Genomic DNA, 12541 nt, shown 5'->3' with positions numbered 1-12541 from the left:
ATTTTTGCTTTCCGAGATAATGTTCTCGACTTCCACACATTCTTCAAGGCTCCCAGGATTTTCGCCCCCTCCCCCACCCTGTGATCCACTTCCGCTTCCATGGTTCCGTCCGCTGCCAGATCCACTCCCACATATCTAAAACACTTTACTTCCTACAGTTTTTCTCCATTAAAACTTACCTCCCAATTGACTTGACCCTCAACCCTACTGTACCTAATAACCTTGCTCTTATTCACATTTACTCTTAACTTTCTTCTTTCACACACTTTACCAAACTCAGTCACCAGCTTCTGCAGTTTCTCACATGAATCAACCACCAGCGCTGTATCATCAGCGAACAACAACTGACTCACTTCCCAAGCTCTCTCATCCACAACAGACTTCATACTTGCCCCTCTTTCCAAAACTCTTGCATTCACCTCCCTAACAAGCCCATCCATAAACAAATTAAACAACCTTGGAGACATCACACACCCCTGCCGCAAACCTACATTCACTGAGAACCAATCACTTTCCTCTCTTCCTACACGTACACATGCCTTACATCCTTGATAAAAACTTTTCAATGCTTCTAACAACTTGCCTCCCACACCATATATTCTTAATACCTTCCACAGAGCATCTCTATCAACTCTATCATACGCCTTCTCCAGATCCATAAATGCTACATACAAATCCATTTGCTTTTCTTTAAATATAATCATTAATTACAGTCCTTAATGACACCCAAACTATATTTCAACCACATATTTATATGCAGTATGAAAAATATACCTTCTATTGACATTCTTAAGGAAATCTATTTCCTTTCCAAAATTACTAAAAATTGCAGGTAATAGTTCAAAGTATTTTTTTTTGCCAAAAAAATTTTCTATCAGAATCATAAAACATGATGAAACACTTCTATATTTCATATATGTTTAGAAAATATCTAGTTATGCTTCCCTTCACCAAAAATACCCCTTTCACATGAACCCAAGAAAAGACACAATCTTTAAATATAATCATTAATTACAGTCCTTAATGACACCCAAAAATATATTTCAACCCCAGATTCATATTCAGTATGAAAAATATACCTTATATTGACATTTTGAAGCAAATCTATTTCCCTTCCAAAAATACTAAAAATTGCAGGAAATACTTCGTTATCTTTTTTTTGCCTCAAATTTTCTTTCAGAATTGTAATACAACATGATGAAACACTTCTATATTTCATATATGTATAGAAAATATCTAGTTATGCTTCTTTTCACCAAAAATACACCTTTACTATGAACCGAAGAAATGATAGAATCTTTAAATATAATCATTAATTACAGTCCTTAATGACACCCAAACTGTATATCAACCCCAGATTCATATTCAGTTTGAAAATATACCTTATATTGACATTTTGAAGCAAATCTATTTCCCTTCTAAAAATACTAAAAATTGCAGGTAATAGTTCAGGGTATTTTTTTGCCCAAAAAACTTTTTCTTTCAGAATTGGAAAATAACATGATGAAACCCTTCTACATTTGATATCTGTACAGAAAATATCTAGTTATGTGTCCCTTGACCAAAAATACCCCTTGAATACGAACCGAAGAAATAACAAAATCTTCTTTAATTTATTTATATATTTTGCTTTGTCACCGTCTCCCACGTTAGCGAGGTAGCGCAAGGAAACAGACAAAAGAATGGCCCAACCCACCCACATACACATGTATATGCATACACGTCCACACATGCAAATATACATACCTATGCATCTCAATGTACACATATATATACACACACAGACATATACGTATATACACATGTACATAATTCATACTGTCTACCTTTATTCATTCCCATCGCCACCCCGCCACACATGGAATAACAACCCCCTCCCCCCTCATGTGTACGAAGTAGCACTAGGAAAAGACGACAAAGGCTCCATTCGTTTACATTCAGTCTCTAGCTGTCATGTAATAATGCACCGAAACCACAGCTCCCTTTTCACATCCAGGCCCCACAGAACTTTCCATGGTTTACTCGAGACGCTTCACATGCCCTGGTTCAATCCATTGACAGCACATCGAGCCCGGTATACCACATCGTTCCAATTCACTCTATTCCTTGCACGCCTTTCACCCTCCTGCATGTTCAGGCCCCAATCACTCAAAATCTTTTTCACTCCATCTTTCCACCTCCAATTTGGTCTCCCACTTCTCCTCGTTCCCTCCACCTCTGACACATATATCCTCTTGGTCAATCTTTCCTCACTCTTTCTCTCCATGTGACCAAACCATTACAAAACACCCTCTTCTGCTCTCTCAACCTCACTCTTTTTATTTCCACACATCTCTCTTACCCTTACATTACTTACTCGATCAAACCACCTCACACCACATATTGTCCACAAACATCTCATTTCCAGCACATCCACCCTCCTGCACACAACTCTATCCATGGCCCACGCCTCGCAACCATACAACATTGTTGGAACCACTATTCCTTCAAACATACCCATTTTTGCTTTCCGAGGTAATGTTCTCGACTTCCAAACATTCTTCAAGGCTCCTAGAATTTTCGCCCCCTCCCCCACCCTATGATTCACTTTCGCTTCCATGGTTCCATCCGCTTCCAGATCCACTCCCAGATATCTAAAACACTTTACTTCCTCCAGTTTTTCTCCATTCACACTTACCTCCCAATTGACTTGATCCTCAATCCTACTGTACCTAATAACCTTGCTCTTATTCACATTTACTCTTAACTTTCTTCTTTCACACACTATAATAAACTCAGTCACCAGCTTCTGCAGTTTCTCACATGAATCAGCCACCAGTGCTGTATCCTCAGCGAACAACAACTGACTCACTTCCCAAGGTCTCATCCACAACAGACTGCATACTTGCCCCTCTTTCCAAAACTCTTGCATTCACCTCCCTAACAACCCCATCCATAAACAAATTAAACAACCATGGAGATCTCACACACCCCTGCCACAAACCTACATTCACTGAGAACCATAATAATAATAATAATAATAATAATAATAATAATAATAATAATAATAATAATAATAATAATTTGTTTTTTTTTTTTGCTTTGTCGCTGTCTCCCGCGTTTGCGAGGTAGCGCAAGGAAACAGACGAAAGAAATGGCCCAACCCACCCCCATACACATGTATATACATATGTCCACACACGCAAATATACATACCTACACAGCTTTCCATGGTTTACCCCAGACGCTTCACATGCCCTGATTCAATCCACTGACAGCACGTCAACCCCGGTATACCACATCGATCCAATTCACTCTATTCCTTGCCCTCCTTTCACCCTCCTGCATGTTCAGGCCCCGATCACACAAAATCTTTTTCACTCCATCTTTCCACCTCCAATTTGGTCTCTCACTTCTTGTTCCCTCCACCTCCGACACATATATCCTCTTGGTCAACCTTTCCTCACTCATTCTCTCCATGTGCCCAAACCATTTCAAAACACCCTCTTCTGCTCTCTCAACCACGCTCTTTTTATTTCCACACATCTCTCTTACCCTTACGTTACTTACTCGATCAAACCACCTCACACCACACACTGTCCTCAAACATCTCATTTCCAGCACATCCATCCTCCTGCGCACAACTCTATCCATAGCCCACGCCTCGCAACCATACAACATTGTTGGAACCACTATTCCTTCAAACATACCCATTTTTGCTTTCCGAGATAATGTTCTCGACTTCCACACATTCTTCAAGGCTCCCAGGATTTTCGCCCCCTCCCCCACCCTACGATTCACTTCTGCTTCCATGGTTCCATCCGCTGCCAGATCCACTCCCAGATATCTAAAACACTTTACTTCCTCCAGTTTTTCTCCATTCACACTTACCTCCCAATTGACTTGACCCTCATCCCTTCTGTACCTAATTACCTTGCTCTTATTCACATTTACTCTTAACTTTCTTCTTTCACACACTTTACCAAACTCAGTCACCAGCTTCTGCAGTTTCTCACATGAATCAACCACCAGCGCTGTATCATCAGCGAACAACAACTGACTCACTTCCCAAGCTCTCTCATCCACAACAGACTTCATACTTGCCCCTCTTTCCAAAACTCTTGCATTCACCTCCCTAACAACCCCATCCATAAACAAATTAAACAACCATGGAGACATCACACACCCCTGCCGCAAATCTACATTCACTGAGAACCAATCACTTTCCTCTCTTCCTACACGTACAAATGCCTTACATCCTCGATAAAAACTTTTCACTGCTTCTAACAACTTGCCTCCCACACCATATATTCTTAATACCTTTCACAGAGCATCTCTATCAACTCTATCATATGCCTTCTCCAGATCCATAAATGCTACATACAAATCCATTTGCTTTTCTAAGTATTTCTCACATACACTCTTCAAAGCAAACACCTGATCCACACATCCTCTACCACTTCTGAAACCACATAATAATAGATAATAATAAGAGCAAGGTCATTAGGTACAGTAGGGTTGAGGGTCAAGTCAATTGGGAGGTGTTTGAATGGAGAAAAACTGGAGGAAGTGAAGTGTTTTAGATATCTGGGAGTGGATCTGGCAGCGGATGGAACCATGGAAGCAGAATTGGACCATAGGGTGGGGGAGGGGGCGAAAATTCTGGGAGCCTTGAAGAATGTGTGGAAGTCGAGAACATTATCTCGGAAAGCAAAAATGGGTATGTTTGAAGGAATAGTGGTTCCAACAATGTTGTATGGTTGCGAGGCGTGGGCTATGGATAGAGTTGTGCGCAGGAGGATGGATGTGCTGGAAATGAGATGTCTGAGGACAATGTGTGGTGTGAGGTGGTTTGATCGAGTAAGTAACGTAAGGGTGAGAGAGATGTGTGGAAATAAAAAGAGCGTGGTTGAGAGAGCAGAAGAGGGTGTTTTGAAATGGTTTGGGCACATGGAGAGAATGAGTGAGGAAAGGTTGACCAAGAAGATATATGTGTCGGAGGTGGAGGGAACGAGGAGAAGAGGGAGACCAAATTGGAGGTGGAAAGATGGAGTGAAAAAGATTTTGTGTGATCGGGGCCTGAACTTGCAGGAGGGTGAAAGGAGGGCAAGGAATAGAGTGAATTGGAGCAATGTGGTATACCGGGGTTGACATGCTGTCAGTGGATTGAATCAAGACATGTGAAGCGTCTGGGGTAAACCATGGAAAGCTGTGTAGGTATGTATATGTGCGTGTGTGGACGTATGTATATACATGTGTATGGGGGGGGGGGTTGGGCCATTTCTTTCGTCTGTTTCCTTGCGCTACCTCGCAAACGCGGGAGACAGCGACAAAGTATAAAAAAAAAAAAAAAAAAAAAAAAAAATAATAATGAAGCATTTTACATGACAGACTGTGGATGTGGAAGAATAAGGCCATTCCTTTCATCTGTTGCAGCATTACCTTGTTAATGTGAGAAATAGTTTCCCGCACTAAGAATACACAAAGGAATGCCACATTCTCTCACATCCATTCTCTAGCTGTGACAAAAATAAGATTATCTAAAAGCTACCAAAGTCTTACCTGGCTTTATACTTTCTAAAGTGACTTTCAAATCAACCATTGGCTTTACTTCCATAAACTGGGCATTTGAAGATGAACTTAATCTCCTTTTTGTGTCTTCATTGACACTTTTTTTATCATCTTGACACTGTGTTGTATTATTTGCTATATCTGGTTTACTACTGGGAGAAGGCGCTTCTAATAAACTGTCATCATGGCTACCTATGAGACTACTGTCATCTATAAGATTTACTTTTTCTACAGTACTTTCAGTATTTCTTGTTTCATCTGATATCACATCAACACTAACATCCCCACTTAGTAAGTCCATATTTAGCAAGGAGTCCACAGAGTCTCCACTAGTACCACTACTGCCAACAACAGTGCCTGGAGAAACACTTGGAGAAAGCTGAGGTGTTGTGAGTCGTCCTGATGGAGTAGTTTTTGGTAGAAGATTTGAAGGAGTGCCTGAGGAAGTTACTACCTGGTTTACACTTTGTTGCTGTTGCTTCATCTGGTTCATACTCAGCTTTTCAGCAGGTTTAAACTGAACCAGTGCCGGAACATTGGCTGGTAAATTTTGCTTAATCAAAGATGTACCCAAGGCTGTTAGGTCATCCAAGGGATCTGCTCGCTCTCTGGACTGTGCATCTGGTTGGATACCTGGAAATAAGATTGTCAAACTTAATTTTGTCTCATAAGAAAAAAAAACTTGTTTTCTATAAGTATGATTGTGTGAATTTGGTGAGTTGGACAAGTGCATCAATCTACAGAACAAATTAAGCAAAGAACTAATCAATGAAATGAAATAATCCTCCTTCTCATTTCATATCTACTCAATACCTTTCTACCTATGCTCACATTCTGCTAATACAACACATAACAGTAGTCATAACATCAATATAAACCATGGTGTACAAAACTTTGAACATTTCAGTGTCAAATCTGGATTTGATATTAAGCTCTATATTTGTATGGCTGAAGGTGAAAGAGGAGGTAGAAAAAAAAAAATGGACTGATATAGTGACTGAAGAGAAAAGGACTAGAAGCATTTCAGATGAGGCTGCAAAAGTTGTGAATGATGATCTTGCAAGTGGAGAATAAGCAAGGCCTAAACATGTTACATTTTCTCTTCCTCATTCTGGATACTATCCATCTCTACATCAGTTCCATGTGACACAAGACCTCTCAACTTCAAGATGCAACTTCCACACTGAATTCACAGTATAACAGTTCCTCAACTGTCATGAACTCATTCTACAAAGACAAAAAAAAATCACTGAACTTATTGACGTTTGGTCCTGCCTAAAGAAAGATGCTGGATTCCTGAGCTTTAAAGTTAGTTTTGTAATGCCATGACACCATTTACTGGGCATCTGCAGCTTTGAGGCTGTGCTCCAAACTGGAACAAGGTAAGGTGGACTGCTCTGGAATGAGAGGGACCCAGTGACACTGCTCCTTTCCATCCATGAACAATGATAAAGCCTTGTCAGAGGCAAGGAAAACCTCAAGGATTACTCTAAGGTTTACCCTGACCACTTCATATATCCTTAGCTGAATCAGTCCATATCAAGGCCGGGCCTCAATTGAAATATTGAGGATTATTAAGTGAAAAGAAAAGAGAAAGTATTTACGAATTTTGGAGGAAATAAAATGCCTGTGTTCTGAAATGTGCCAAGTCATAGTTACTGGGAATGGTGTAAGATGGTAGTGTTCCAAAGCTTTGAATTGTAGGGAAAACAATAGTTATCAAAACAGCCCACCCTTAAGTTGCCAAGAGCCATACAGTAATTATGTGATGCAGCAGTTTGCCATGTATGGCGTGGTCTAGCTAGGTGGTGGGGGCACACACACAGCCAGCTCCCAGGCAGAAAAACCAAAGTAATCCCTACAGAAGCGGTGAAGTGAACCAACATTGGGCATATGGCAAGAGGGTCAAGTTTTGAAGTTAGCCTGGGAGAGAGCAACTCTGTCAAGTAAGGATGCAGAGCTAAAACCACCCTAGATGTGAGCGCAGTACTCCATATAATGACAAATCAGTCCTTTACAAAAACTATTCAAAGGAAAAAAAATTTTGACATCTAAAGAGGATTACCAGTTTCTTAGAGGCAGACTTGGCTATTTCCATAATGAAGGGTTTCCAAGAAAGAGTTGTGATGAGTTTTAAATGGAGAGATTGGTAAAAATTTGGTCTTAAGAGGCATTAAACCTAACTAGATCTTGTGTACCCCACTGAGATATCCAATCCAAGTCTGAGTTTACTGAGGAAGCTGTGTCAAGACAAGATAGAGATCAAGTGAGAGAAGGAGGAGCAGAACTGAAGGATGTAGTGTTGAGTCATCGGCATATGAGTGCATTTGGTTATTTGTGGAAGAGAGGAAATCGTTGATGAAAAGAAGAAAAAGTACATGGGACAGGATAGAACCTTGCAGGACACCGGAGCTGATGAAGAAAAGGGGGAGGCTGATCCATCAACAACCACAGAGATAGATCAGCCAAAGAAAAAGCTAGATATAAAGGAGCAAATTGAGGAAGGGAAGCCAAAAGAGGGGTGTTTAGAGATGAGACCCTGATGCCACACTCTGTCTAAAGCTTTCAATATGTCATGGGCAACCATCCAAGATGCCCCAAAATCTTTCAGGGATGATGACCAGACATTAGTAAGATAGGAAATCACCAATGGATCTCACCTTACAGATGCCACACTGGTGTTCAGAGAGAAGATTGTCAGATTCATGACATCTAAGGATATGGGAGTTGAGGAGGGATTCAAAGACTTTGGAAATGGTAGATACCAAAGTAACAGAATGATAGTTAGAGGGGTCAGAACATTCACCCATCTTAGGGATGGAAAATATCAATGCATACTCCCAAGGAAAATAAAAAGTTTTAGTTTTTAAGCAAAAATAGAACAGATGAAAAAGCACAGGTGCAAGTTCAGAGGTACACTCTTTTAGTACATGTAGATGGATGCCATCAGGATCGTAAGCCTTGTTTGTGTCCACAGACAGAAGCACTTTTCAGACAGTCTGACAAGAGATTACAAGAAAGGGCATAGGATTAGTAAGAGGAGCATCATACGGTGAAGGAATGTTAGTCATCTATGGTGGAGTCAGAGGAGAAAAGGAAACCAAAGAGACTTGCATTTTATAAGGAGGAGACAGCTATAGTATCAATCTAGAAAGGAAAAGTAAAGAAAAGGTACAGCCACAAAAGTTGTTAGAGATACCCTTAGCTATAGACCAGAAAGACCTATCAGTGGATGACAAGGAGAGGTTATCACACCCTTCCTTTGAATATGGGAATGCTTTGCCATATAGATAATATTCATCCATCATTATGGGCAGTGATAAAAGCTGAATGGAAGTTAGAGGTAATAGAGTTTTTCCAAGCCCGATGTGCCTGATTCCTTGCCTGAATGTCCTAAGAACAGGAATGGTTGAACCATGGACTGAAAGAAGAGGTTGTTTCGGAGAAAGAGGGGATAAATGTTTCCATTCCTGCGAGAATAACCTCTGCTATGCACTTGGCAAAGACAGAGGCATCACCACATAAGAGAAAGTAATTTACCCAAGGAAAGTCAGATTAGAATTTACATAAGTAATTCCAGTCAGCTTTGTTGAAGTGCCAGTTTTTATGCTTAAAAGGGGCCGCTGGAGATGAAGGTGGCAATAAAGTAGATATATTCATGAGAGTGTGATCATAAGAACTAAATGAGGGCAAGATTGTGTAGTTATAGCAGGATGGGCTAGAGGTGAAAAACAGATCCAGATTATTAAGAGAGAGGTCACAGCGGTCAGGAATCTTGGTGGGAGATAATTTGCTCTAAATCATTGTGAATAGAGAACATGAGGGCTTCAATACCCTCACCATCCATATGGGAGGAATTCAACAATTCTCAATGGCAAACGTTGGGAAAAGAGGCCACCCTCTTGTAGCAGAAGTTTTGATAGTTGAAGAAAGATAGGACCTTTGTACAATTAGGAAAGCAATTGGCGAAACAGAGGAAAAGTGTGGTAGTTGGGAGACCAACCTTGAGCCATGTAACATTAACATTGGGGACTCAGGTCCTTGAGGAATGCAACAAATGTGCTGATGTTGGAATAAGCACAAACACCACCTTTGATCTGGAATTGTGTGTAGAGATTAAGGGTGGATATGAAAAAGGGACAGGTAAGAATATCATTAGACAACTGTGTCTCTGAGAAAAGTATTAGGAGAGGTATTAGACTTATGGTATTGGACAGAGGAGAGGTTACTAAAGAGACCACAGGCCTAACAGACAGGGAAAGGTTGTGGGAAGTGCCCGTACTTCTATTGTATGAGCCCTCCCTCTCACTGGCAGAAGAAGCAGGCAAAAACCCATTGCACTTTATCATTGTTATGCTTAAAAACATCCGAGCAGATAGGAATTTGAAAGTGCACTTATGTGAGGAAAATAAGTTAGGTTTGAGTAAGTCTATGGTGCTTGTAAGGAAAAGACGGCAGGACTAGTCTGGTAGTCCCGTTCTGATGAGACAGAAAGTAAGACCAGCAATCCTAAAATGAAGAAAGTAAGATGATTCTAGGCACCACTTTAATGCTCCTCAGTCAGGACGGTAGTATCACCTGGGCAGCTGCTATCAACAGCCTAGTACCTAATGATTGCTCCAAGGGTAGGGGACAGGATATTCCTCGAGTTAACTGAGGCACTGGAAGGGGCCAATACAAAACCACTTGAGCCCTTCCTCTTGCTGGTAACATAGTCACACAAGAAAGTGTGGTCAGAGTATACCTTTATTTTGCAAGGGTCATGGGAGGAGCCATTATTCTACAAACTAAGCCCTCTCTCTCACTAGCGGTGAAGTTACACATGCATGTGATGATGAGTAGTGATACTCATACAGCTATTTTTTTAAGTATATACTTACAGAGGAGAATGATTCTTAACAAATAAACCTGAGTCATATTTGTATTCAACATGGAAAACAGTCCTTATGAGGAGGTTCTGAAGCAAATGTTATTTCCTAGAGGAAAGTACCAAAAATTGCAGGGTATTTTTGAGCATTTTTTTTTATTGAAATATGAAATGTTTCTATACTTGAAATAATCATAGAAAATATCTCAAAATACTTCCCCAAGTTGAAAAAGACCACCCCAGAAAAAGAAACAGAAGATCACAGAATCTTTTAAAAGAGTAACCGATTGAATACTTAATTACAGGCCTTACTGACCCCAAAATAATATTTCATCCCCAGATCAAAGAATCTGTTACTGAGAAAATAAAAAACTGCAGGGCATTTTTTGACCAAAACACTTTTTGTTTTGAAATTTAAATATATCATAATGAAGCACTTTTATACTTGAAATAATCATGGATTCAGCATGAAAAAATAGTTCTTATACTGGGGTTATCCAGGAAATCTATTACTGAGAAAAAAGAAATTGCATGGTATTTTTTGGCCCAAAACATTTTATGTTTTAAAACAAATATAATGAAATACTTTTACATTTGAAATAATGATACAAAATTTCAGGGCCTTTAATGACCCCCAGTCAATATCTAAACCCTAAAATCATATTCGGCACAAAAATTAATCCTGAGGTTGTCAAAGAAATTCAATACCTTGAGAATAACATAAAAAATTGCAGGTACAGGTTGAACCTCTTTAATTTGACAACCTTGGGACCTGACCTTTGCCAGACCATGGGAAAAGCTGGAAAACAAAACCTGACCCCTAAGGGAACCCCTATGTAATCATATGCCCGACCCCTAGTCTTGCCAGCTCATTCCACATACATATTGCTGAGTTATCAAAGGTAGAACAAAGCTTAAAACAAAAAATAAAAGCATTAATGCTCCCAAAAAAAGTTTTTATTGTTACATCAGATTACATCAAAAGTACCCCCCAGATACAGAATCCTCAATACCTTGGGCAAGGTTTTTTGTGGCATATGATGCCAATACTGGGCAGATTCGTCAGCATTATACACTTGTTCTGGGGCTAAATTTTCTGCTGCCACTAGCTGTGCAAATTCATCCACAAACTTTGTCGCAGCTTTGTGACGAGTAGTGAATGCAACGAACTACCATAGGTTGGTAGTTGGCTTTAGTCGACTCTTGTTACTATTGCTGTTTTATTGTTATCATCAAGGCAGCCATCCCATGCTGCGGTAGTCCCAGCCAGGCAGCCGGCTCGTACATTCTCTCTCACCCTGTACACATTGTCGAGGTTGTTTAATAGAGAATTGGAGTTTTTACTGATTCTTTTAATATGACTTTACACTAAAAGCTTCCATGTCAGCACTATGCTTTTCACTGCACACACTATGTACTGAAATTCCATGTCTCCACTTAACCTTTTGTAACCATCCTTGTGAATATTCACAGTCACAGTCTAGCATTAGTTCTCTATGGAAACCTTTGGCTTGCTCGATAAGCATTTCCTCAGAAATGCTTACACCTTCATTACATGGGAGCGTAAACCAATCTATAAGTGTCCTGTCAAATTCTGTACCCCTGCCTCCTTTCAAAGTTTTCCAAAACTTTAAACTTTTCTGGCTTTCATTTAGAGCAAAAAACTGAATATAAGAAACTAATAGAACTGTTAATTAGCAGTGTGAACAGATTTTGGCACCTTCGCACAGCTGACAGCACCGCCCTGGTGGCAGATCCACAAACTAATGGTTTTTTTTTTTTTTTGCTGTCTCCCGCATTTGCGAGGTAGCACAAGGAAACAGACGAAAGAAATGGCCCAACTCACCCCCATACACATGTATATACATACGTCCACACACGCAAATATACATACCTACACAGCTTTCCATGGTTTACCCCAGACACTTCACATGCCCTGATTCAATCCACTGACAGCACGTCAACCCCGGTATACCACATCGATCCAATTCACTCTATTCCTTGCCCTCCTTTCACCCTCCTGCATGTTCAGGCCCCAATCACACACAATCTTTTTCACTCCATCTTTCCACCTCCAATTTGGTCTCCCACTTCTCGTTCCCTCCACTTCCGACACATATATCC

The 12541-nt window shown here is 40.3% G+C and overlaps 1 protein-coding gene across 1 annotated transcript in view; it reads right to left on the bottom strand.

Annotated features, from left to right (window-relative positions):
- Gga (ADP-ribosylation factor-binding protein Gga) overlaps window positions 1-12541 on the bottom strand; it is a 113533-nt gene that overhangs the window by 57575 nt on the left and 43417 nt on the right. The window contains exon 7 of the mRNA XM_071672767.1: window positions 5542-6183. Within this exon, the coding sequence (XP_071528868.1) occupies window positions 5542-6183 (642 nt within the window). The remainder of the gene's footprint in view (window positions 1-5541; window positions 6184-12541) is intronic.

Source organism: Panulirus ornatus, chromosome 18 (genome assembly GCF_036320965.1).
Source record: "Panulirus ornatus isolate Po-2019 chromosome 18, ASM3632096v1, whole genome shotgun sequence".
NCBI lineage: Eukaryota > Metazoa > Arthropoda > Malacostraca > Decapoda > Palinuridae > Panulirus > Panulirus ornatus.
This window is presented reverse-complemented; position numbering and strand designations above follow the sequence as displayed.